At 39.6% G+C, this 25,393-nt stretch overlaps 1 protein-coding gene across 1 annotated transcript in view; it reads right to left on the bottom strand.

The window, feature by feature from the left end:
• Nucleotides 1–24,877, bottom strand: part of LOC105466632 (vascular endothelial growth factor C) — a 121,747-nt gene extending 96,870 nt beyond the window's left edge. Inside the window, exon 1 of the mRNA XM_011715697.3 lies at nucleotides 24,120–24,877. Coding sequence (XP_011713999.2) covers nucleotides 24,120–24,272 — 153 coding nt within the window. The 5' untranslated portion in view covers nucleotides 24,273–24,877. The remainder of the gene's footprint in view (nucleotides 1–24,119) is intronic.
• Nucleotides 24,878–25,393: the final 516 nt, after the last annotated feature.

The raw sequence follows: 25,393 nt of genomic DNA, 5'->3' as shown, positions 1-25,393 counted from the left end.
GGACGAAAGATACAGATATGAAGATATCTAGAACCATGGAACTGGGTTAAATCACTAAGAGAGTGAATAGAGATGAAAAAGAATAGAGGACAGTGGGCTGAGCCCCGGACACTTCAACATTAAAAATTCAAGGAGAGTAGCCAGCAATGGAGAATGGGATGGAGTAACCACCACCGAGGTAAAATGAGCGCATTGAAGACAGAGCTGAAAAATAATGATCAATCATTGTAAATGCTGCCAAGTAAGAGGATGTTTTATACATATATATATATGTATATATATATACACACACACATATATATATTTATTTATTTCAAATTTTTCTGTGTATTATATACTTTGACATCTTAAAAAAACTTTATGGCTTGAGAGAGATGGCCCTCCAGGGGCTGCCAATCCTTAGAGACAGCAAAGACCTCAGCAGGGAGCACACCTTTGGTATGCAAATTACCCAATCCAGAGCCACACCTCCTTTATCTGGCCATATACCCCAGGAGACAATATTCCTCTGCCTTAATTTCCCACAGTCAGGTATCCTGCAACTAGGGATTGGTTAATCCTATACCTCAGAGCCTACTGAAATTATTCAAACCAGCCAGTTCTAAACTGTTTACCCTACCCTACCCTGCCTTGCCTTTATCCTGAAACTCCAATAAGTGCTATGGCATAAGCTCTCTCCTCTTTCCTGTCTTCTGCCACATGGAGAAACCCCTCCACCCCTCCGTTCTGTGGTCTGTAATGTCGGTGTCCCTCAAAAATTCACATGTTAAAATATCAACTCCAGCGTTTTGGTATTAAGACGCCAGACCTTCGGGAGATGACGAGGTCATGAGAATGGAGACCTCAAGAATAAATTGGTACCCTTGTAAAAGAGGCTTGGGAGAGCCTGCTTCCTCCTTACCCCTATCACACATGTGAGGGTGACATGCAACAAGGCACCATCTATGAAGAGTGGGCCCTCAGCAGACGCCTAATCTGCTGCCTCCTTGATCTTGGACTTCCCAGCCTCCAGAACTATGAACATGGGTAGCTAACATGAGACAGTGCTTTAAATGAGCTCTCTTACGATGTTGTAACGTATACACTATTTTGCCCAGTTCACAGCCTGACTCAGAAAGTCTGACTCACAAAATTATGGTCATACAGCTCCTAAGGCACATCACTAAATTCATATTCCAGTTCTGATTTGGCAGTCTATGCTGTTTCAACCTACCCTGTACTCTCCAGTAATAACATAAAATAGAATGATTAAAGAAGGTTCATCTGAATTATCTGGGAATCAAATCCGGGTCCCTGAACTCCCTGAAAATATTATTTCCTAGTAACCCATGCCAAAAAAAATAAAACAATGAGACATATTCCTATAATGCTTGGGAAGAAATCTCTATTTATTAGAAAGAAGTCCTCAGATTAAAAAATATCTGATAGTTACATATGATCTTAATAGTAGTTCTGCAAACTTGATTAGATTAAATGTTCGAGCTTCCAATTGTAGTTGGATCTTATCCCTCTTTTCCCATTAGGCAGAAAATATTTAGAAAAGCTACACTAGCAAAAACCAGGTTAACTTATTTTCACAGCTACCTAATAACTTCAGTCAGTAGTATTGTTTAAAATTAATAGGTTACGTTTAATAAAAACTTTATATTATTAAAATTCTTCTCAAAACACACTTAGCAAGAATATCTGGCTACTCATCTTTTTAACCTTGACAACTCATTTCCAATGCAAAAGGGTAAATCCTACTATTAACAGCATTGTTTTTGTGGAAACAGTTTAAGATATTAGTCACTAGCATGATTTTCTAAATATACTTAGCAGGTTTATTTGGCTACATGTGAAGTCTCTTTTAAAACCTGACATATTATTTCCAGTGACCTGAATAGGGTATTTATCTGAGAAAGCAGAACAGAATAAAGCCTCAATACAGACTTTCCAGATAGAGAATAAAAATAGTATCTAACATATTTTCAACTTTGAAATTATCTATTTCTATTACAGTGTCCTCTGGATCACTGCCCCTGAAAAAAATAACTGAGCTCCTATTTTAGCTATATATACTCTCCTGAGGTGGTTTCAGATTAGGACACAGAGTTTAATAAAAGCTATGAGAATTCCACTGCAGCTGGCAAACACTGAGGCCTGTCATAGACTTTTCTTGTTTTGCCACATGATGAGCACCTTCTCCACTCCTCTCTACCATCCACAGGGAAGCCAATTCTGACTTGACCATTGAGGTACCCATGAGAACATCCATTCTTTTACCCCTCTGCCATAATACAACCTACTCTTGTCTTTCATTCAATTGAAGATGCAAGTAACTGATAAATACACACACACACAAGGTATGGCTCTCAAGGACATTTACTTAATTCTTAAAAAAGGAATCAAAGCTTGAAATAAAATAATTAAATTCTAATTTGAAAACAAGTTAACCTGTTTTTTGCTAGTATAGCTTTTCTAAATATTTTCTGCCTAATGGGAAAACATCAGCATATGTGCAATTACCCTTATTCAAGGCACGTTAAGAAGAATAATTCAAAACATTAAAGAAAATACTACAGTTGCAGAGGAAAAAATGTAAATAATATAAACTGGCCAAATCCTAGTGTATCAGATGATCATCTATGGAAACTGACCAAGGGGAAATTTATCTAAAGTTCAAATGCCCTTATAATAGCTGTTTTCTGCCATCTTTTAAATGTCTTTCCATGACAAATCCCTCAAGTTTGATATACAGTCTACTTACCAAAAAAAAAATTGCTTAACATGTATATGATTATGAATTTGAATAATAAAAGCAACATTGTAAAATATCAATAGTAAGGAAGTAACAGAGAAAAGTATCCAAGGTTTCCATTAACATCATAAATGCACTAAATGCATTTTTGTGAGCTTATGTTTTCCATTTTTGTATATCTTTCTCCGTGAGTAATGTGTCAGACACTTAAGAGAGGCACAAGTAGACACACTGCAGCAACAAGAAAAGTCTAAGGTTCTTGTTATCTGGTACCAGTGCTGTGGACAGGCCACCTGGAAGGAGGAACCACTGTTGTTCCTCTGTGAGGACAACACACTGCATCTGTACCAGGTGTTTCATGGGTAAAGTGAATAAATTTTAATCATTCCTCCCCCTCTTTTTTTTTTTTTTTTTTTTTTTTTGAGGCGGAGTCTCGCTCTGTCGCCCAGGCTGGAGTGCAGTGGCCGGATCTCAGCTCACTGCAAGCTCCGCCTCCCGGGTTCCCGCCATTCTCCTGCCTCAGCCTCCCGAGTAGCTGAGACTACAGGCGCCCGCCACCTCGCCCGGCTACTTTTTTGTATTTGTTAGTAGAGATGGGGTTTCACCATGTTAGCCAGGATGGTCTCGATCTCCTGACCTCGTGATTCGCCCGCCTCGGCCTCCCAAAGTGCTGGGATTACAGGCGTGAGCCACCGTGCCCGGCCCCCTTCCTCCCCCTCTTATGCTTAGATGTTTGTCATGATCACACAGTGTGGTATCTACAAATCAACACAGCGGAGTCGGAATCACAGTATTCTGTTATCAGAGGAGCCTGTGATCTGACAATAGCTGACCCCCCAATTTTCATATGACACTTGTGTGAAGAAAAGGAAGGACAGAAATCTCCATCAGTACCAACTGTTCTCAGAAAAGGCACAGTCTAACAGAAAGAAAAGAATGAGCATGCTGGCTGCAGAAAGCCCTATTACAGTTTACACATTAAGCAATGGAGAGGAAATGATCCAAAAGAAGTCAAAATTTGAAAATTTCCTGTTTCCAATGTCACAAAAATTACAAAGTAAAACTGAAATCAACAACAATATGTTAAAGAAACTATTTTAATGTTATATTTAATTAATTTGACATGATTTAATTGGTCTTACACTGAAATTGACATTACTCAAATACTTTTTCAAGAGGAGTGGCCTCCAAGTTTTTTCTTTCTGTTATGCAATTTGACACAATGAAATTAGCAAGTTTAAATTCTCAAGTTTTGTGAGTTTTTCATGTAAGTGCTACCTCTCCAAACGGGAATTTTAATCTTTTGGACAGTCAAAAGGTCTTACATGGTAGCATTCATCTTTCTCACTTAAAAACAATACCTCAGTAACATTAATCTTTCAGGTGGGTATACAAAGAGTGCACCAATGTTGCAAACCACCTGGAGAAAACAAATCTACAAATTACAATGACACAATGTCACAAATGCAGTTGTCTTCTGCTACGGCATGAATGTGTTCCCCAAACTTCATGTGTTGGAAACTTAATCCCCAATGCAAAAGCACTGAAAGGTGGGACCTTCAGAAGGTGATTAGGTCATGAGGCTCTGCCCACCTCAATGGATTAATGGTGTTATCTTGGGAGTGTGATCCTTATCACAGGAATGAGTTTGTTATATATAATTCCACCTGTTCTTGCACTCTGGAGCAATTTCTCCTGATGTGATGCCTTCCACCATGAGAAGACACGGTAAGAAGTCCCTCACCAGACACAGCCCTGAAACCCTGGACTTTCCAGTCTCCAGAATTGTGAGGAAAACTAATTTCTTTTTATTATAAATCAACCAGTTTGTGATTTACAGCAACATAAAACAGACCAAGACACGTACCCAAAGTGCATTCATTCTCTTTTTCTTCTTTACAAAAAGAGTTTCAATATTGTTAGAAGCTGCATGTATTTCCTTTATCGGCTTATCTTACAGCCAGGAATGGCAAAAATACATTTCTACCTAAGAAGATGTAAAGGCAAACCTACTGGGGATTTCAGAGAAAACTTTTGCTTTGGTTTGAATGTGTTGAGGCAACAACTTCCTCTCTCCCTATTCTTTCTTCCTTGAAATCAGACATAAAACTGCAGAACAATCAGCCATGTTGTGACCACGAGGAATGAAGCACAGAAGGTCAAACTCTAAAAATGATCAAGTGAAAAAAGCACAGAAGTCTGGACATTGATGATATGATGTTGCTCCATGTGGTACCGGCCCTTAAATGCCCACTGAGGCCTTTTAGTTACTAGAGAAAAATAAACTCCAATTTGCTTTAGCCACGACAGTTAGATTTTGTTACACCCAAACAAATCCCATTTTAACTGATACTCTCAAAATTGTTAATGAAATCACCAGAGAATGAAATAAACTTATTTTATGGTTTGACCATAGCTATAAAAATAATAAATGTCTTCCTAGTATTTAAAAAATAAAAAAAAAAAAGAAGCAGAGGAGAAATTTTAGAGAAGGAGACCGAAGAGAGAAGGATAAAAGCAAAATTGTAAAAAGTGAGGGCAAATAGTAGAGAGGTTAAATAATGATAGCACTGAAAATCAATGGGAAGCAGTAATTTTCGTGTGTAGGTTTGTTGTTGTTTTTTAAGAGACAGGGTCTTGCTCTGTTTCCCAGACTGGAGTAGAGTGGTACTATTACAGGCTCCTTGGTTTGAGCAATCCTCCAGCCTTGGCCTTTGGAGTAGCTGGGTACATGCCACCATGCCTGGCTAATTTTTTTTTTTTTTTTTTTTGTAGAGATGGGGTCTCATGGTGTTACCCAGACTGGTCATGAATTCTTCTTTAATTATAGCTGAGTCATTAGGGTGAGGTTATATTTAATATACATTACTTAACACCATAAAAATTTGAGTTATTAAACTTAAAAATGCTCACTTTTAAAATCACTTATGGAGGCGGCTTCATTTATTTAGAATATTAAATAAATGACAAGTTAGTATTCTCTGCTTGTGAAATGTACTGGTTCCCTGTGCATTGCTAGGAAAAATAAAATAACAGAATCAATAATACGTATTATACAGTTGATGACATGTCACTACTTGCAATTATTAAATAATGTATGCTATAGGACTACTTAACAGTAATTTAGCAGATGATTTTAATAGAATGAAACTGCATACTAAATAAAAATTTTGATTGTATTTTGAATTATTAAACCCAGCAAAATTATGAGAATTAACTTTATGAGTGTTAGTTTTTAAATAAAATAGAAAAGAATATGTAATGTCGTTAATAACTTTGGAAGTCACAGAGCCAAATGAGAAAATCACTTCTGTTCATCACTCAGCCACTATTATTTCGTTATGCTAATTACACAGTCTATGTGTTTGGAGTTTGTTAAATGTTTATTTTTGTGGCAAACAACTATCTTTGCATATGTAAATGGGGACAACTTGTGAAAGAGGAGAATATGAAACTGAAAATTTAAGTATCAAAGAATCAAGAAATGAAAAAATATAATCAATCCTATAAAATGATCCCCCTATATACACTCAATAAGTAAAAATACACTTCATGGTCCAGATTGTCTTGAAGATATATTACACATTAGAACATATGCTTTACTGTTGCTTTCTGCACTTGAATTGTCTTGATTCGTATCCTCTAGATTATCAGGTAAGAATATCGTTAGAGATCATTTGGTCCAGCCTCAGACTAGGGCAAGCTTCAGCCCGATTGATCAGATGCAAACACCTCATATGGTCAAAGTGCCTTGAGCAGAGGAAATACACTGTGCAGATAATACTGACTCACAGGTGTTGCAACAATCTACCAGATGGCAAATAATGTGGCAGAAGTGATTTTAGACATTTACCCTGGAGTGGAGGATGATGAATCCACTGCTCCAAGGAGAAGAAAGTAATCTGCAGAGAGACGGCTTGTCAAGTATAAAATCTTTAATCATTTCAGATATACTACAGATTGGCCTATAGGCTCCAGCTCCAGAATGTTACAACTGAGAAAAAAAAATTAATGAAATAGAAATATGTTGTGTTTATAAATAAACTATTAGAAAAAATAATATGATTTATTTCTCATTTATCATTTGATGTTGATTTTTTTAACCCAAAACCTTAACTTGAAACTCCTTATCTTGAGTATATTTAAAATTGTGTTGGACAGCCTGTTTCTTAGGAATAACTCTATGTCAGCCAATGACATTTTTGGAATCACCTCTAAACATTCCATTGAGTTTATAATTGCAGTTAAAATAGTTCATGTGACATCTGCAAGCAGTTGTTGACAGATGAGAAGATAAGCTTATATGCAATGTATTGTTATTTCCAGCTGTTTTAAATTTAAATTAACATTCTTTCGTAATTTCTCATTTTGATGATTATGATGACAAATTCAGGCTTGCAAAAGCCGAGAATCAAACTAGATTTCTGACTAGTTCAAGTGTTTAATTCCTTATTAATCTGAATGAAGTACATAAAATATTTTCTTGTTTGCACTTGTTTTTACTATCAGTTCTGAGACTTCTCATCCAAGTTTGTCCTCTCTCAGTTCTTTCTAGTTACAATTTCCCAAACAATTAGAGACGGTCAAGGGTCATTCCCAGGCTATTAACACTTTTAAAAGCTAGAAGAAACAAAGGTATAGGCTTACCAAAAACCAGAACCTTTATTTATTTGAAATGTGGCTATTGAATAAAGCTTCTTAAAGTATGTATAAAATATAAACATATAACATTTTAAAGAAATCTATCAGCCAAGCAAAGAATGTTAGGTTATAAGGACACAAATTATTTTAACCCTAAGGGTCAATAAATTAAGATCATGATAGTACAACTTTAGAAAGTTACTCCATAGTCGAGGCAACACATTAATTATTAAAATCTTGATTTATGTAAGTCTGAAAGTCTTCTTTTGAGAAACAAAGGTAAAGTTTTAAAATTTTAAAACATTTTATCATTTCCACGGAAGGAAATAAATAAGGGAACAAGAAGAAAAGCAGTGCCTTAGCAGAAAAAAAAAAGCAAAAGTTTTCCCATAAATCCCTACTAGATTTTCTCTTATAGGCAAGAACCATTCTAGGGCAATATTAGCTGCAGAGGAAGCTGGAAAGTGAGTTGAATTTTTTTCTTTGTTTTTTAAACTGGGTACATGTGACCTCAAACACAATTTGGTCAAAACTACATTTAAAACCTCCAATTAACACTTTGAATTACACTAAAATAAAGAGGAGCCAATGAACAGAGGCACAATACAAAACATAAGACCAAGTTCACAATGAGTAAAAGCAGCACAACTGTGCCCTAGATGTCACAGGTGTGGCCAAGGCCACCTACAGAAGAGCCTTACAAGAGACCAAAGCCAAAGAGAGAGAAGAATATGGTTCAGGAAAGAATCATCGCATCCTGATACTGACATACGGTGGACCAAGCCCCAGCTTAACAACTGTTCTTTATTAAATAAAATACGACGCAACGGCCAAAGATTTATGGCAAAAATAGAAAATTATTAACATTCATAAAGTTTTAGGTGTGTTTTATTTTGCTTGGCTCTGATTTTTTGTATCTATCAAAATGAACGTGGACATGCTAAAAGTTTTATCATAGTATCAATATTTATAGTTATTCTATTATTTATCTTTAATATTTTAAATTATAAATAGCACAGTAAGTGTTGTATTGTTCTAATATCTCCTGCTTTAATATTTATTATCCAGCATAACTGAACAGGAGATGTTTTAACTTCACTGAACATTAAAAACTACTGCATGGGCTTTGAAATAGCTATGTAACTAATTGTTATTTTTTGCTTCAGTCTAAGTTCTTGTCCATATTCATATACCATAACAAATGAGTCACTATTGTATATATAAAACTTTTAAATACCTAAAACATCTTGGAATCTTATAGAACTGTTTTCCTCAGATTTTATATAATACCTAAATACTGGTTTATAGGCAATAACTAGCTAAATAATAAACAAATATTATGAAGTGACATATAGACATATAAAAGCTATTCTTGTCATATGTAGGCCGGGCACCGTAGCTCATGCCTATAATACCAGCACTTTGGGAGGCTGAGGCGGGCGGATCACGAGGTCAGGAGATCAAGACCATCCTGGCTAACATGGTGAAACCCATCTCTACTAAAAATACAAAAAATTAGCCAGGCATGGTGGCGGGCACCTGTAGTCCCTTCTACTTGGGAGGCTGAGGCAGGAGAATGGCGTGAGCCCGGGAGGCAGAGCTTGCAGTGAGCAGAGGTTGCTCCACTGCACTCCAGCCTGGGCGACAGAGAGAGACTCCATCTCAAAAAATAAAATAAAATAAAATAAAGCTATTCTTGTTTTATGTAGAGTATCTATTTTATAGTCAAAATGTGCCTAAATATCTGGTTCTTCAGCTTATTTTACTTGAAGGTATAACCAAATTCTAAAATAATCTTTCAAATACAACAACTTGGTATCTTTTCTGTTTGTAGTTCAAAATGAAATTTTTTCCCCACAATTATAATCACTGAGATGCTGAACTTGAATCAGAATAGAGCATAAATAGGAAAAAACAACTACAGAACATAAGACAATGGACTTCACGTGCTGATGGTCTAGCTGTGGCAAATGCAGTTTTCTCATAATAGACATACTTGCTGGCAAGCTCTGATGACCAAACTGTGTTGAAAGTTACACAGAATTTCTATTGCTGTTTGCTCACAATTATAACTGGGAGCAAGAAAGACAATGCCAAAAGGAAATAAGACACACGTTTAGGAAAAAACTAAATAGGAGCTTTTTCTAGTAAAGAATGCTAGTAGAGGGAAAGTTGTTCCTTAGGATGCCCCCCACCTACCCCCTGCCAAAAAAACTTCTCCAACAGCCAGCCAGAGGCCAGAAATCCCAAATTATTTAGCGCTACTACATATATTATAATCAAATGTTGGATCAAGTAGGAATAACCCAATTAAATAATTTCAGCCAAATCATCTAACTCTGAGGGCAAGTTATTTTGTTGAACAACTAAAGATTTATGAGGGCTATTGTAAATAATATTTACCTCTTAATTACCACATTCCCAGAATAGAAGTCATGCTTTGATGACTAAACATGGCCCGGCGTCAACCCCTACTGCAAGACATTTGCTCTGATCTAAACACCCCCTAGTTTGCATGTACAGAGACTAAACCTTCTCAATTTTCTAAGAATATTTATTTCTGTCCTCATAAACTCGAGATATTCCCTCTAAAAAAATACTGATTTCAAAATTTAGCAATGAAATACATCAGTTTGACAAAATTTTAACAAAATTTTATGTTGCCAAAGACTGGCCACCTTCTACCCCCACCACCAATCAATCAATCATCACAGAGCAGGAAAAAGTGTCTAATTCTTCAGATTGAGTGCACACGTCATATGCTAGAGTGTCCAGTGCCGTATTTATGAATATAGTATATGTACTAAGTTTTTCAAGCCATAAAGCTAGCTAATATTACATTAAAAGCCAAGCTGTCCTAATATAATAACATCATCTATAAATCAAAATAGTGGGAAGATGTACAATTATAGATGAAAAGACAACAGAGCCGATAGAATCTGATTTTCCAAAAGAATTTAAATTTAAGAAAATCTAGTCCCAATATGAATTGTAGTTTTTCTTTGTAGGATATTTATGTAAGTAATACAAGGTGGTGTAAACAATGAATAATTCCTCACCGTGATGGACATAGGTATTCTGTCATTAGTAAAAGTAGTTTGAAGTAAGAAGTTATTGGAAGAAGTATTGTCTGGAAGAAGTTTAAAATGTGTTAATTGCAAAATAGTATACTAGGGTCAAAGATGGCATAAAAGGAAAGAATGTGTAATTCGTAAAGAAGACTTGAATAACACGTGTCTAAAATTTTGGTTTAAAAAAAGAGTACTACCCTATGTGAGCACTCAGGGGCATATCATCAAGGGGGGTGAAACACTTTCCACTGGGGTGAAACATTAACCTCTAAGTTACAATCACTTTTAACCTTCTGAGGAGACCGTGCTCCTGGAATGACTGCACATTTTTCCTGTTGCACATAGGAAGGGAACCGCTAATGTCAGTGGGAAACAAAGCCTCCAGATAGGAAAAAAAAAAAAAAAAAAAAGAAAGATAAAAGGCTCCCTATCGATTTAATTAAGTCAGATGTTAATAGCTTAGGCTTACAAAACCAGAAACTGTTCTGGACAAGAATGAACTTAAACATGGACAGAAAACAATGTGCCAACGTACCACCGGTGAAGCCATGCGTCTTCAGAGCTTTGTGTACTATTAAGTCAGAGTGAAATTCACAGTAACATGTATTAAAGCCCATGTTTAAGGCATCTTGGTCATATTTTATAAAAGAACGACAGCTCTTAAACAGGTACATCTTTAACTGGAACTTGTTGCTGTTCTTATTAATGGAAACTGGTTGCTTGGCATTTTACAAGGGTATCTAATAAAACTCTTATCTAGGCCGGGCACGGTGGCTCACGCCTGTAATCCCAACACTTTGGGAGGCCGAGGCGTGCAGATCACCTGAGGTCAGGAATTCAAGACCAGCCTGGCCAACCTGCAGAAACCCAGTCTCTACTAAATAATACAAAAATTCGCCGGGCGTGGTGGCGCGTGCCTGTAATCCCAGCTACTCGGAAGGCTGAAGCAGGGAGAATTGCTTGAATGCGGGAGCCGGAGGTTGCAGTGAGCCGAGATCACTCCACTGCACTCTAGCCTGGGAGACAGAGAGAGATTCCGTCGCAAAAAAGAAAAAAAGAAAAGAAAAGAAAAAGAAAGAAAAAACTCTTTCTAACCCATTCACTAAGCACGTATTTAATACTCATATGTAATACACAGTGCACAAAGGACAGCATGGAGTTCATCTCCACATTACAGATCTAATTTTAGCTGTACATATATTAATTTATATCATTTCAATTTTTGAATGGAAAATGAAATTATATCTATACAATTACATTAAATTTAAATCAGGCATATGTGTCCTCCTTCCCAACACATTGCAGATATTTAACAGGGGTGTAATAAAGTTAAACTCAACTTCAAGGATACATTTAATTAGGAAAACAGCACAGAAAAGCAAAATTTGAATTTCAGGTGTTTTGTACTAGAGGAAGCCTGAGCATCAGTCTTCTACATGTGTCCTCTTAACGTGACTAGAGGCAGTCACACTAACACTGTTCCTAGTTTTAACACAGGTAGACGAGGTCGGGCGCAGTGGCTCAAGCCTGTAATCCCAGCACTTTGGGAGGCCAAGACGGGTGGATCACGAGGTCAGGGGATCGAGACCATCCTGGCTAACACGGTGAAACCCCGTCTCTACTAAAAAATACAAAAACCTAGCCGGGCGAGGTGGCGGCGCCTGTAGTCCCAGCTACTCGGGAGGCTGAGGCAGGAGAATGGCGTGAACCCGGGAGGCGGAGCTTGCAGTGGGCTGAGAACCGGCCACTGCACCCCAGCCTGGGCGACAGAGCCAGACTCCGTCTCAAAAAAAAAAAAAGACAGGTAGAAGAATAAGAACTGTCTAATCAACATGGCACAAAAAAATCACCAATTTTAAATATTTTTAATCTTTACTAAGTTATGTGTCACTGTGTGCTATATTATAGTAATATAATAACTATACTGTGCTCAGATGGACATGACCACAGAGGTACATTTTTCTCAAGTAAAACAGAATTGGTCTCTAACAGAACAGGCTTCACTGCTGCAATGTTAAGAAGGGAAAAAAAATATTGCATTAAAATTTATGACATCATTATTTGCTTTAATGTGTATCTGAAGCAGCTTCAAATTACCCAATTGTAAGTGTGATGGTCATGACTCATGAATAATTTTGGCCTTAATAAAATTCTAATTTGTCATGGACAGACACCAAAATTAAAGGAAAGATCTAGGACTCAAAGAGAACAAACAATGAATCACTATTATGTTAAAACTAAAATTTGGCTCTGAGACAAAAGGATTAGTTTGTTTTTTAGGGAAGTCATAGATGTCATGACCTGTAAGCAAACATGAATCTAAATAAGTGTTCTCTTTTTCAAAACATAAACTTGGAAGAGGACTTTTCAAAGGATAAAGTAACTAAATGCACAAAACAGACACAAACAAAAAGAAAGAATTAAAAATATTCCATGTAGGCAATGATATTATAGTAAATTAAATGACAGTGATTAAAAATAGCCTCACATCTGGTATCTGATATTAACTAGCTACTTCCAAGAAATTTTGAGTGAGTGGAAATAACAATCCCTTTTACAGGTTATAGGAATTCAGTCACAGGATTCACAGCAGCTGTGTGGTCACTGCAGTTAAAAGAGAGTCAAGACCATTTTCTTCAACATTTCAGTCTGATTTGCCAAATCCATCCACTCTTGGGGCAGGGAGGGACATGGAGGGGCTAATTTAAGTGTAAACAAAGACAAGGGAAGGCGAACTGTTTTCACTATTGTTCACCAAGTGAACTATTCGGTAAAATCATTACCAACACATCATTTTAGGTAAGGTAATTCTGTTTGCCATTTCAGTAAAAGGGCATGAAACTCTGAACACTGCTTGGCTGAAGCAGATTAAGTAGTCGGCTTCCCATACCATATCGAATTACCACAAGGGAGAAAGCGCTGCCTGTCTCAGAGTGACACTCACTCGCACGCATGACCCTTCCTCGACTACCGCAATGCCACGGTCTGATTTTTTTCACAAATGTTTCATCCTTTTCCAGGATTTTAGCAAGTTGGAACCAAAAGTATCATCAAGTTCAAGACTGTTTCTTCTACATAAAAAGAATATTAAATACGCAGTTATTTGAATCCTGTTTCTAACAATAAAAATGTAAGCAAAGCACTTGTAAGAGAAAAAGACATTAGGCTGGAACAACGGCTCATGCCTGTAATCCCAGCACTTTGGGATGCCAAGGCAGATCACTTGAGCCCAGGAGTTTGAGAGCAGCCTGGGCAACTTAGTGAGACTTCATTTTTGGAAAAAATTTTAAAAATTAGCTGGGTGGGGTGGCATGTGCCTGAGGTCCCAGCTACTTGGGAGGCTGAAGTAGGTGAATCACTTGAGTCCAGGAGGCGGAGGCTGCAATGAGCCACGTTCATGCCACTGCACTCCAGCCTGGGAAACAGAGTGAGGCCGGTGGTGAAAAAAAAAAAAAATTAAAATTAAAAAAAAATTCAAAGAAAAATAAATTAGTGTGACAATGAAAAATTACTGTGAATAAAATCACATTAAAATGTTAATTTGAATTCTATAATTGGGAAAATATAATAGCATGGAAATATAAAGCTTCATTTCATTATATGCTTACATACAATTCTAATTCTGAAATACAAATAATATGAAAATCACTTTTAAAAAGATGATCCATAGAGATGTGAATGAATAATATAGTATTATCTAACTTTTAATGTACTTACATACTACCTGAGGGCCTATTTAGTGTTTAGTGCTTCATTCCAGTTCCAGTCAGAAAAAAAAATTCTATTTAAAAATGGGGTTATCTGGTCAAAAGTTCTAAAATACTCCAACTAACATCTGCATTGGAATCCTAGGGAAGTGAATACTTTCTGTATGTTACTGAATCAAAAATTATGCTGTCAGCTGTTCAAGAGCTGGGAAGTGTGTCCACCACTGATTTTTCATCCCTTTTTCCTGTCTGCTCACGGGCCTCCAACGCCCCCAGCGCTATAGTCTTCAGCACAGGGTAACCATGCAAGTCACAGCACTGACTGGCAAGCTGACAAAGAGAACCAGCAAACAAAATCAACTATTTTGCATAAACTAGAGTACTCAAACAAATCAGCTAACTCTCAGAGAAGGAAAGTATCTACTCCATAATTCATCCTGGTGTCCACACATCTCAGACAGCACACACTGGACTGGTTACCATTCAGGAAGAGGGTCCCTTAGGAACAGTGCAATCACGTTTTCCTGAACAAATTCACACAAGTTTAACTCTGGCATATAGCATTCTACCATTAAGTTTTCTTTATATTTTCCTCAGTGAAATTGTTGCTATTTTAGGTATTCTGTGGTGATTTCACTGTAAATTTAGAGTGCATATTTATTTTTGTGGCAATAATATAGATATTTACACATCAAAGTAGCAACAGTAGCATGTTTCATTAATAAACATTTAAACTTGAAAATGTATATGCTCTAAATATATTTAAGATGAGTTCATATTAAATTATATGGCATCCTAAAAAGCTTATGTGTACCAAAGTCCTTTTCAGCCAAATGACTTAAGTATGAATGAGGCATTTAAGGAGAGAGCATCATCCCAGATTCTTTGGTTTGGTGTGGTCTATGGACACCTGTGCTGCCCTTCAGGAGAGGAACAAACCCAGGCACCCAGGGAAAGTGGGAACATATTATAGGCAGAACTACAGTATATAGCCTCCAGACACTGAATGATTAAACACCCTGCATTTCCTTCACCTGTTTCAAAATCAAACATCAGTATTACATCTTCTTGCTATATTTTAGAAATAGGGAAAATTGTCAGCAAGCTTATAATTTTAAAAATTTAATAAATTAGTTGCAAGGTGCTGAATAATCAGTTATGTCGTATGTCTAGGACACAGAACTTACATGCTATATTTTCTTTGTTTTCTGATCATGAAGACTATTTAACACAAATTTACAGAAAGCTTACTACATGCAATCATGGTTCCTAGGGCTTTATATATATATACATGCTCTTTCTTTTATCTTTTTTTTTTTTTTTTCTTTTTTTGAGACAGAGTCTCACTCTATTGGCCAGGCTGGAGTGCAGTGGCATGATTTCAGCTCACTGCAACCTCTGGCTCCTGGGCTCAAGCCATCTTCTCACCTCAGCCTCCAGAGTAGCTGTGAATACAGGCACGTGTCATCATGCCCAGTTAATTTTTCTATTTTTTGTAGAGACAGGGTTTTCTCCATGTTGCCAGGCTGGTCTCAAACTCCTGGGCTCAAGTGATCTACCTGACTCAGACTCCCAAAGTGCTGGGATTACAGACGTGAGCCACCACACCTGACCTATATACACATTCTTATCCTCAAAACAACCTGATGAAGCAGGCATTAATTCTATTCTGTATTTTGGAAGAGGACTTTTAAAAGGATAAAGTAACTAGGCCGGACGCGGTGGCTTACGCCTGTAATCCCAGCACTTTGGGAGGCCGAGACGGGTCAGAAGATCGAGACCATTCTGGCTAACACAGTGAAACCCCATCTCTACTAAAAAAAAAAAATACAAAAAAAAAAAAAAAAATTAGCTGGGCACCTGTAGTTCCAGCTACTCTGGAGGCTGAGGCAGGAGAATGGCGTGCACCTGGGAGGCGGAGCTTGCAGTGAGCTGAGATCGCGCCACCGCCACCGCACTCCAGCCTGGGCTGCAGAGCCAGGCTTTGCCTCAAAAAAAAAAAAAAAAAAAAAAAAAAAAACGGAGAAAGTAAATACACAAAGCAGACTCAAACAAAAATTAAAAATTAGCATCTACTCATTGTGCTACAAGCCTGTAAGCCCAGCACTTTGGGAGGCCGAGACGGGCGGATCACGAGGCCAGGAGATCGAGACCATCCTGGCTAACACAGTGAAACCCCGTCTCTACTAAAAAAATACAAAAAACTAGCCGGGCAAGGTGGCGGGCGCCCATAGTCCCAGCTACTCGGGAGGCTGAGGCAGGAGAATGACGTAAACCCGGGAGGCGGAGCTTGCAGTGAGCTGAGATCCGGCCACTGTACTCCAGCGCGGGCGACAGAGTGAGACTCCGTCTCAAAAACAAACAAACAAAAAAGAAGCACAGAGAAACTAAGTAACTTGTCCAAGGCCACACAGGTACTAAAAGGCATAGCCAGGACATGAATACAGAAAGGCACGTCCAGGTCCTGTGCTCTTATCCACTGCACTGCATCTCTAAACAAGTTCCGTCACTGACACAAGCGACAGTGATGTGACTGAAACAGGCAGAAATATTGACAGTGAGTTCTTCCAGGCACTATCACAGGTAGTGTAAACAGAGTGCATAGTTCTGCAATTAGCAAAATAGCTAGCTTTCATCCCAGCCTTGATCACTTATGACTGCATTCTTTACTACTGCATAAAAGTAAGAGAAAATGGTAATTTAGGGACCAATTTTAGGTAAATTAAATTACAAAATAAATGTCTAAATAGAAACCTTTATAAATATAGAAGTCACAAACCACATCTTTCTGATCTACCCCAAAATATACATCTTTCCACCTGTCCAGATGAGGACAGGTGGAAGCCGAACTCCTTTAGAAGTGAGTCTTTTAAACTTGTAAGTATTGCTTTTTACACAAAGTTGTGCATTTGAGTATTTCCTCTTTCAGTATGTCCTTTCTCTAGTAGGTGGCATCTCTTGAGTTTGAGTAAATTACTCCACCATATTAAAAAAAAAAAAAAAAACTTTTATAAGAACAGCTAAAGTATTTATATTGTTTATTTGGTAGTTTACTCACCTCCTCACATCCCCACCCCCACCTTTCTGGTCTCATTGTTAGCAGATTTTAAAAAGTAGGAATTTCCAGGACACTTGAGGGTTATCTCCTTCTCTCTTTTTTTTTTTTTTTAATTGCCTACTGACCTACAAATAAATATATGTGCAAATATGGAGATTCTAATCTTATACACTTCTGATTGTCTAAATATTCTATTTCAATGAACTGTCTACAAATTCTTAGCCATGCAAGAAAGAATATATAAGTTACACTTGGCGGTCTGAAGAACTATTAAGAGGTGTATGCACGTATATGTGTGTGGGGGGGTGGGGGTGTGTATGTGTATCTAAGCATGAGCACTCTTTACACTGCTTGCTCCATTTGGAATGCAAACCATAATGGCATAGATGTCTACTTCTATAATTTTGTAAATGCATCCAGATAGCACAATGATGGGTGCCTACAGTAAGTCAAAAGTAATCACCACTATCATGACCAGCAATCAGGAGCATATAGAGGAGTTTGAATACCATATATAGTTGGCCACCGTAATTAGAAAGGCAGAGTCACTGCCAGACACTTTAAGAAAACCTGCAGTTGAAAATGGCTTCGGAGAAGCTTCTAATCAGCTTCTGGTCGGCTTTCTTAGACACTTCTGTGCAATAATGCCAGCTTAAACTCCTTAAAACCTCACTTTCAGCACACCACTAAAGAATCTTCATTGGCTCCTGTTGCTTTCAACCCAAACTCAGACTTGCTCTTGGTTTTCACACTTCCCACCATGTTCTCTTCGGTTTCCCTTAAAGCTCTTGACTTTTGCACCAGAGGGTTTGCTTCTAGTTCCCCAAACATCCCTGACCTTCACTTCCTCTGTACTTTGCTGTCATTCTTCAAAATTCAAAACATCCCTCTCTCCCCCATTTCTGTAATTAGCATCTACTCATTTTTAACATTGGGTCTCATATCATTCCACCTTTCCCAGACCTGCCCATGCAACTCCCAGAAGGCTAGCCAACAACTGGTGGCAACTCACAAGACTCTCTTACAAAACCACTATTACGGTCTCGATTTACAGTTTAATTCACTTGTAGTATTTTTAATGACTAAATTCTTTTCTCCAAAATGATTATAAGCTTGTTATAGACAAGATCACTCACTCTACATTTTTTGCATCACACACTGAACTGTAATTTCCTGCTTAGAACTGAAGCTGCCACTAGTAAGAATTGATTAACATGCCCCTGTGTTGAAGGAGATTAAAGACCAAATGAACCTGGTACTAATGGGTAAAAAGGAATTAGGAGCATCCACATGGCTTCTTTCTTGAATTCCTGGATTACCTTTCCCTGCCTCTTCCAGGCAGTCCCAAAGCAGTAAAGCAATGGAGGAAGTGCATAGACATATTAATCAGCAGGACTGATGGCAGCATTATGTAAATAAATACATTACTATTTTCCCAGTGAAGATAAAAAATATTTAAATTAGAGAACAATGCCTATAAACAGCTTTATGTCAGTTCGGATTAGGATTATAGCCCCAAATAATTTAAGAAAATGAGCTGCTGGGGCTGGGTGCAGTGGCTTATGCCTGTAATCCCAGCACTTTAGGAAGCCAAGTGGATCACCTGAGGTCAGGAGTTCGAGACCAGCCTGGCCTACAAGGCAAAACCCTGTCTCTATGAAAAATACAAAAATTAGCCTGCTCTAGTGGCACATGCCTGTAATTCCAGCTATGTGGGAGGCTGAGGCACGTGAATCACTGGAATCCACAAGGCAGAGGTTGCAGTGAGCGGACATCATGCCACTGTACTCCAGCCTGGGCAATACAGCATGACCCTGTCTCAAAAAGAAAAAAAAAAAAAAAGAAAATGAACTTTTGGATTTCAAAATTGGAAAAAAAATTATAGTGGATAACTCCTAACACCTGAAAGCCACTAGGGCATGAGCAGTACAAGGAAACAGTATGAATCCACTGACAAAGTATTTAATGTACAACTTGATTAATTCCATGATGGATGCCCAATAAAGCTAATTAAATAAAAACAATCTCTGCTTTCTCATGGTTAAACATAAACTCTGAAAAAACAATTAATCAACCGAGGAAAGAAGTCACCCCAAAAATTTACACTAGTAAGTTTCAGAAAAACAACTACACAAACCTAAAATATTTATAGTACATTTTATAATCACATTATAAATCAAACTCATCGGCATCTCTCCTTGTTTAAAGTTCCCTGCTATATATGTTTTTGTAGTGAGGAAAATCAATGATACCTTAATCCACAATTTATACAAATCTGTACTTACAAATATGTGTTTGTAAGGGGAAAAAAAAAGGTAGACCCATATAGTATTTATAAAATGCACATCTACAAGGAATAATGTAACTGGTGAAAGGTGAAACAATATATGCTCAGAAGTCAGAGGAGGTATAATAATGCTTCTGCCAACTTAAATTTGTTCTTTCCAAATCCACTTATTTGTGAAAGGTCATTCGGCAGAGGTAAAATCACAATCTTTCACTGAAGTTACTTTAGCGCAACTTTGAAAAACTGTTTGTCAGGAAATCTTGTTAAGCCTCCAGTTAAGTAGCCATTCTTATGATATTACTATGGATTAGGTCATTTATAATTTATCTTTTTTTTTTTTTTTTTTTTTTTGAGATGGAGTCTCGCTCTGTTGCCCAGGCTGGAGTGCAGTGGCCAGATCTCAGCTCACTGCAAGCTCCACCCCCGGGTTCACGCCATTCTCCTGGCTCAGCCTCCGGAGTAGCTGGGACTACAGGCGCCCGCCACCTCGCCCGGCTAGTTTTTTGTATTTTTTAGTAGAGACGGGGTTTCACCGTGTTAGCCAGGATGGTCTCGATCTCCTGACCTCGTGATCCGCCTGTCTCGGCCTCCCAAAGTGCTGGGATTACAGGCTTGAGCCACCGCGCCCGGCCAGTATAATTTATCTTTAGTCAAACGAACACCATGTGGTAAAGCCTGGAAGAAAGTCTGGGTTTATTTCCGTTTGTCCCGTTGTGGGGAATTAGGACCTAAATAAATGCAACAAGGTGCCCCTAACTGCAAAGTCACACACAGTGCTTCTCTCTGCCTTCCTGTATGCTGCTACAGTGTGCCAGAGACCAGCAGAGGGGCTGAAAGGAGTCTGAATCACAGGCCCGAAGGCCCAAAACCATACCACATTTCTCTGAAACACACATGCTTCTCGATTTACAACAGGGCTACATCCCGACAAATTCTTCCTGAGTTGAAAATACATTTAATATACAGCAGCGTACCTATTGTTTACTCTCGTGATCACATGGCTGACTGGTCACAGCTCACTTCCATTGTCCAGCATCCAGAGAAAGTATTTTACTGCATATTATTAGCCCAGGAAAAGATCAAAATTCAAACCTTGAAGTATGGTTTCTACTGAATGTGTATTGACTTTGCACCACTGTAAAGTCCAAAAGTCCTAAATAGAACCATTCTGAGTCGGAGACTGTCTTTATATGCCATAAAACATTTTTTAAAAGAAGAAAAGGAAAAAAAAAAAATCTATTCTTTTTCCTGGTTAAGTCATTCAAATCTTGGGTTCATCATCCTTAATGAAATAAAATAATGTCTGTATTATGGAAATGTAGCGAAAAACAAAGCTAACTTGCAAAGCTCTTTGCGAAGTGCAAAACACACGTTATGGACATCACAGATAACGGTTACAAACTCCTACTCTAGTAAGAACCCCAGGACTGCCAAAGGCAAGCAGGCAAGCACAGTCCCAGGGATTCGGGAAACCCTCATCAGTCTCACGCCAGTTCCTCTGTTGGCGAAAACCCCAGCAAGAGCTGAGAAACAGCATTCCAGGTTGGACACATGGAGATAACTAGGAGGCCAGGACCTTACTCTCAAGAGGAACTGGAATCAGAACCGGAAGTCCAGAATGAAATCTAAATCCATCACCCTCTGTCTTTCTCCACTGAACTCAAAAGGACAGGAATAGAGATCTATGGGTCTTAGAGACATGCCACTAAAATCAGTAGTTAACTGCTTCCTATAAAGCAATTTTGATAACTGTCTTGTGAATAAATAGCTACCAATCAGATATTCATATTTCAGAAGAATATAATGGAGTAGAAATCAAAATGAAAGATGAATTGAACTTTCTATATCTAAAACCTCATATGGCTCGCATCACTCAGAGGAATGTCAGAAATCTCTTATAAGAGTGGATGTTGACAAACATACTCAATCATATACTATAAGTAAAACTGTAAATATAACAGCTTTGGACTTGCTATTCTCTTTTGTCCCTATCATGTCCAGTTAATTTTACTTTTGCCTGCCTTACTTTTTTGACACTGTCTTGTTTGTGTTAACATCCTTCAGAGAAACATTTTAAGACTTTTCAGTAAGTCATGCAACCACAAATAACTAGAAATAGGAATCCAGTAAATGCAAATACAAGTCAAGGAATAAGGAGAACTTCATTCCATTTCTGATTTTTACCTACAATCTTTTGTATGGCTTTACAGGTGGGGTGAAGGGCTGGATGGCTAACTTTGGTTCATAGCTTGTGTGCTATTTTTGATTTTTTAAATATTAAAAAAGTTCCTAGGTGAAAGTTATGAAAAAATTGCATCTATTGGTCTTAGAGATATTTAGCATCTTCTGTTTGCCTTCTGAAATATTTTCTTGGGGTTCATGTAGTTATAGAAAATTAACAATTGATTTCTCCCCAGTTCTTCTCTAGTGCTTAAATCTAAATGAGGCACTTGTATAGGCCACTAGGGAGAGACATAGAGTCTTCACATCAGTTTCTTGGCAGTTGTGTGACATGTTTCATAGCAAGGACACAGCAGTTTCACTGAACACATTAATGACACATGCCCTGTCAAGGCTCTATTCACCCACTGGGGAACGAAACTTTAATGGAGCAATGAAATACTGCTTTGTGGTCTATGGAACTGAGAGATGATGTTTCATATGGGAAGTGATGTTACATCACATGGGAAAAGAACCCACATCACATGCAGAACACTAACCCATATTCACTATACAGAATATAAAAATGGTTAAATATCAAAAGCAACATTTGCAAACAAAAATGCATAGAGATTTTCACGGCAATGGTAAAATTTGCCATATCACCAATGGCAAATTTTACATCACCAATGAAGACACTTTTGAAAGTTAAAAATAAGTTAACTTTTTTATTCTCCAATCCCATACCTATACATAACACACGTAAACACACACACACACACACACACACTCAGGGTACATGAATTCAAGACTCACCCAGCAGTGAGTGACTCTCATACAGTCTATTGGCTTATCAGGGAATGTTTCTCATTTTACTTTCTACTGCACATTTTCTTACTGTAAACCAAAGGAAGGGACCATAGCCAATACAGAGATGTTGCCTTACTAAATCATACTTTTACTAGTTTTGCCTTTGCAGAAATAGCAAATAGGTACTGCAAAATCAAGGACTCAAATTATCAGAAGTGTTATTGAGCCCAATATTACATTTCTGTGGTATTTAAGAACAGAAAGATATTTTCATCACTATAGTTATGGCAATGTGAGTATAGGCACTGAAAATTATTTTTGCAATTCACAGAATGCAGTCTGTTCTGCTATTTCATTTATATTGTTTTTACTTAAGAGGCATTCCTTTAACCCCTATCTTAAATTATTACACATTCCAACATTTTAATGTTTCCCCAAAATTTAAATACAAAGGTAGTTTGATTTTCAAAAATTACTCTTCTCAACCTTAAAGTGTATTTCAAAATAAAAATAAAATATTTCAAAATATAAGGCTACTTATTTTCTACACATTGTGTATGTGTTAATCAATAGTCAACTTAAAGTTGACTGTAACACACCACAGGTATACCTCTCCACTTGCCATTCGTTGAAATAAACCACTGTAGCGTAGTTCCAACAAGCGATACTGCAAGTGTTTGAACTGAAATGACGAATATAACTTCTTTAAGAACTCTCTTAAGCGTACTCTTTATGGCGATGGCAGGTATGAACTTTTTAGATAAATATATACTCTTTTAGATGAGCCAGTAAGAAATAGGAACAAACACAAATCCTTTTTGAAAATCAGAATGCCTCAAAAGTATTTCGGCAACATTTGTAGGCAAAGGATTAAACACCTCTTATTTAAAACAAAACAAAACAAAACAAAATAAAACAAACAAAAAAAACCCAAACAAGAAAAACAACAACAACAACAACAACCACCTTAGTTTTCAGTATCTCATGACCAGATTTTAGGAATGAAGAGCTTATAAAGTTGAAACAAGCCTTGCTTGATTGTGATCTAACTGACTCTAATCTCCTGTTACATCTCAAGTCTGACCAATTTCAAGTGAACTCTGAAAGCCCTGGAGCCTGGTTACTAAAGTCCCTGACACTTTTTTTTCTAAAGTCGCGCACAGCGCCTGGTGCTCCGCAGCTATGCACACTCCGGGAAAGTAAGGCTGGCTTTACTGATAACCAGTGTCCCAGAATCTGTCTGGAGTCCCATGAATCCGCTGGGGAAAGAAACGAGCATTTCCCGAACAAAATGAACTCACACTCGCCAGAGCCCCGCTGACTGGGCACAGTTCAAGACCCCCTGGTTGGCCCAGAGGAAACCAGTCTGAAATAGCTTTCGGGATCTCTCACTGGGCACCTCTCCTCCGGGCCCTTCACTCGTGTAACTTGCTTGCCTCTCTAGCAACAAGTTTCTATTTAAAAAGAAGAAAACTTTTCTCCAAAGCAGCCTGCACTGAGCTCAGTAACTTTGGATCCCACGTACACAAGCTTAAAGCACATACACACTTTCCCCCGCGCAGGTTCTCGGGTCCTCCGCAAACCCTAACGCCGCAAACCCTAAAGCAAACTCTCGGGTCTTCCGCAAACCCTAACGCAAACCTACCATGGCCTCGCCCGCGTCGGGCTCCGCGTCCGAGAGGTCGAGTCCGGACTCTAAGGCGGCGGCGGCGCCGGCGGCGGGCGCCTCGCGAGGACCCGGGAGCAGCGCAGCGGCGAGCAGAGAACACGCCAGAGAGAAGAAGCCCAGCAAGTGCATGGTGGAAGGACCGGGGGTGGGGGACCGGTCCGCTGGCGGGGGCAGGGGTGGGGACAAGGGCGCCCCTGCGAGGCCGCGGGCCCCTCCTGGTCCCTCTCCCCCGGGCTCCTCCCGGCGACCCCCCTGGGCGAGCCGGAGGCGGCGGGAGCGGGTCCGGGGCTCCGCGTTCCCAACTTTGCAGGGCGCCCTCCCAGCCAGTGCCAGGGAAAGGCGGCGGGTGTCAGGTAAAAGCCTCACAGGAAACCGGACATCCGAGCTCCCCGCATTCGGAGCCCGCGAGGTGAAGCGAGGGCGAGGGAGGACGCCTCCACGGTCCGCGTCGGTGTAGCTTTTTGGAGAGAGGGGGGGAGAGCCAGAACACCCCGCGATGTTCAGCCCCTCCAAACCCGCCAGAACCCTCGTCCCCCTCCTCCCTCCCCTTCCCCGAAGTGAGAGGAGCCGGGCCGCGGGCGCTGCGGCGGGGGCGCTGGCGGCGGTGCCGGGGGCGGGAGGAGGGCGGCGGGGCGGCCGGCGGCGGCGGGGCCCGGGAGCGCCGCGGCGCAGGAGCCTCCAGAGCGCGCCGGGCTGAGCGGCGGCGGCGGCGGCGGGCGCAGGGGCAGGGCATGACTGACGCGCCCTCTGCCTGCGCTTATGTGAGAGAAAGCGGCCGAGGGAGGGAGCGTGCCGAGCCCGGACTGCCCTCCCCTCTCACTCTCCCTCGGAAGCCGTCTCCCTGGAGCTCCCCGTTTCCCTCGCCTCCTCCCCGGCGGCCCCACCTCCCCCGACCCCCACTGGATCTCTCCCTCCCCGCCCCCCGTCCCCTGCCGGGAGCGGGCGGCCGGAGGAGCAAGTTCAGTCCCCGGGCTGGTGGTTGGCGGGACCGGCTTTAGAGGTGATGCGACGACCCTGGACCACGTGGAGAGAGGAGAAACTAGGCACCGTGGGGTGGAGGGAGACCCCGCTTTATCCTCGCCGCTCCCGAACTCTTGTCCTCCCTCCCGCACGCCTGGGCCCCAGCGCCCTGCTCAAAGTTTGGAAATGTCCTGGGGGTTCTAAAAGTTCCAAAAGAAGGTCATCACTATGTCAGAGAACCCTATGGGACCTCGGAGGGATCCCCTCTCTCCCTTGGTCTGTGTAGTTGA

This window comes from Macaca nemestrina, chromosome 3, assembly GCF_043159975.1.
Source record: "Macaca nemestrina isolate mMacNem1 chromosome 3, mMacNem.hap1, whole genome shotgun sequence".
NCBI lineage: Eukaryota > Metazoa > Chordata > Mammalia > Primates > Cercopithecidae > Macaca > Macaca nemestrina.
Note: the sequence above shows the minus strand (reverse complement) of the source record. Positions and strands in the feature narration are given on the sequence as shown.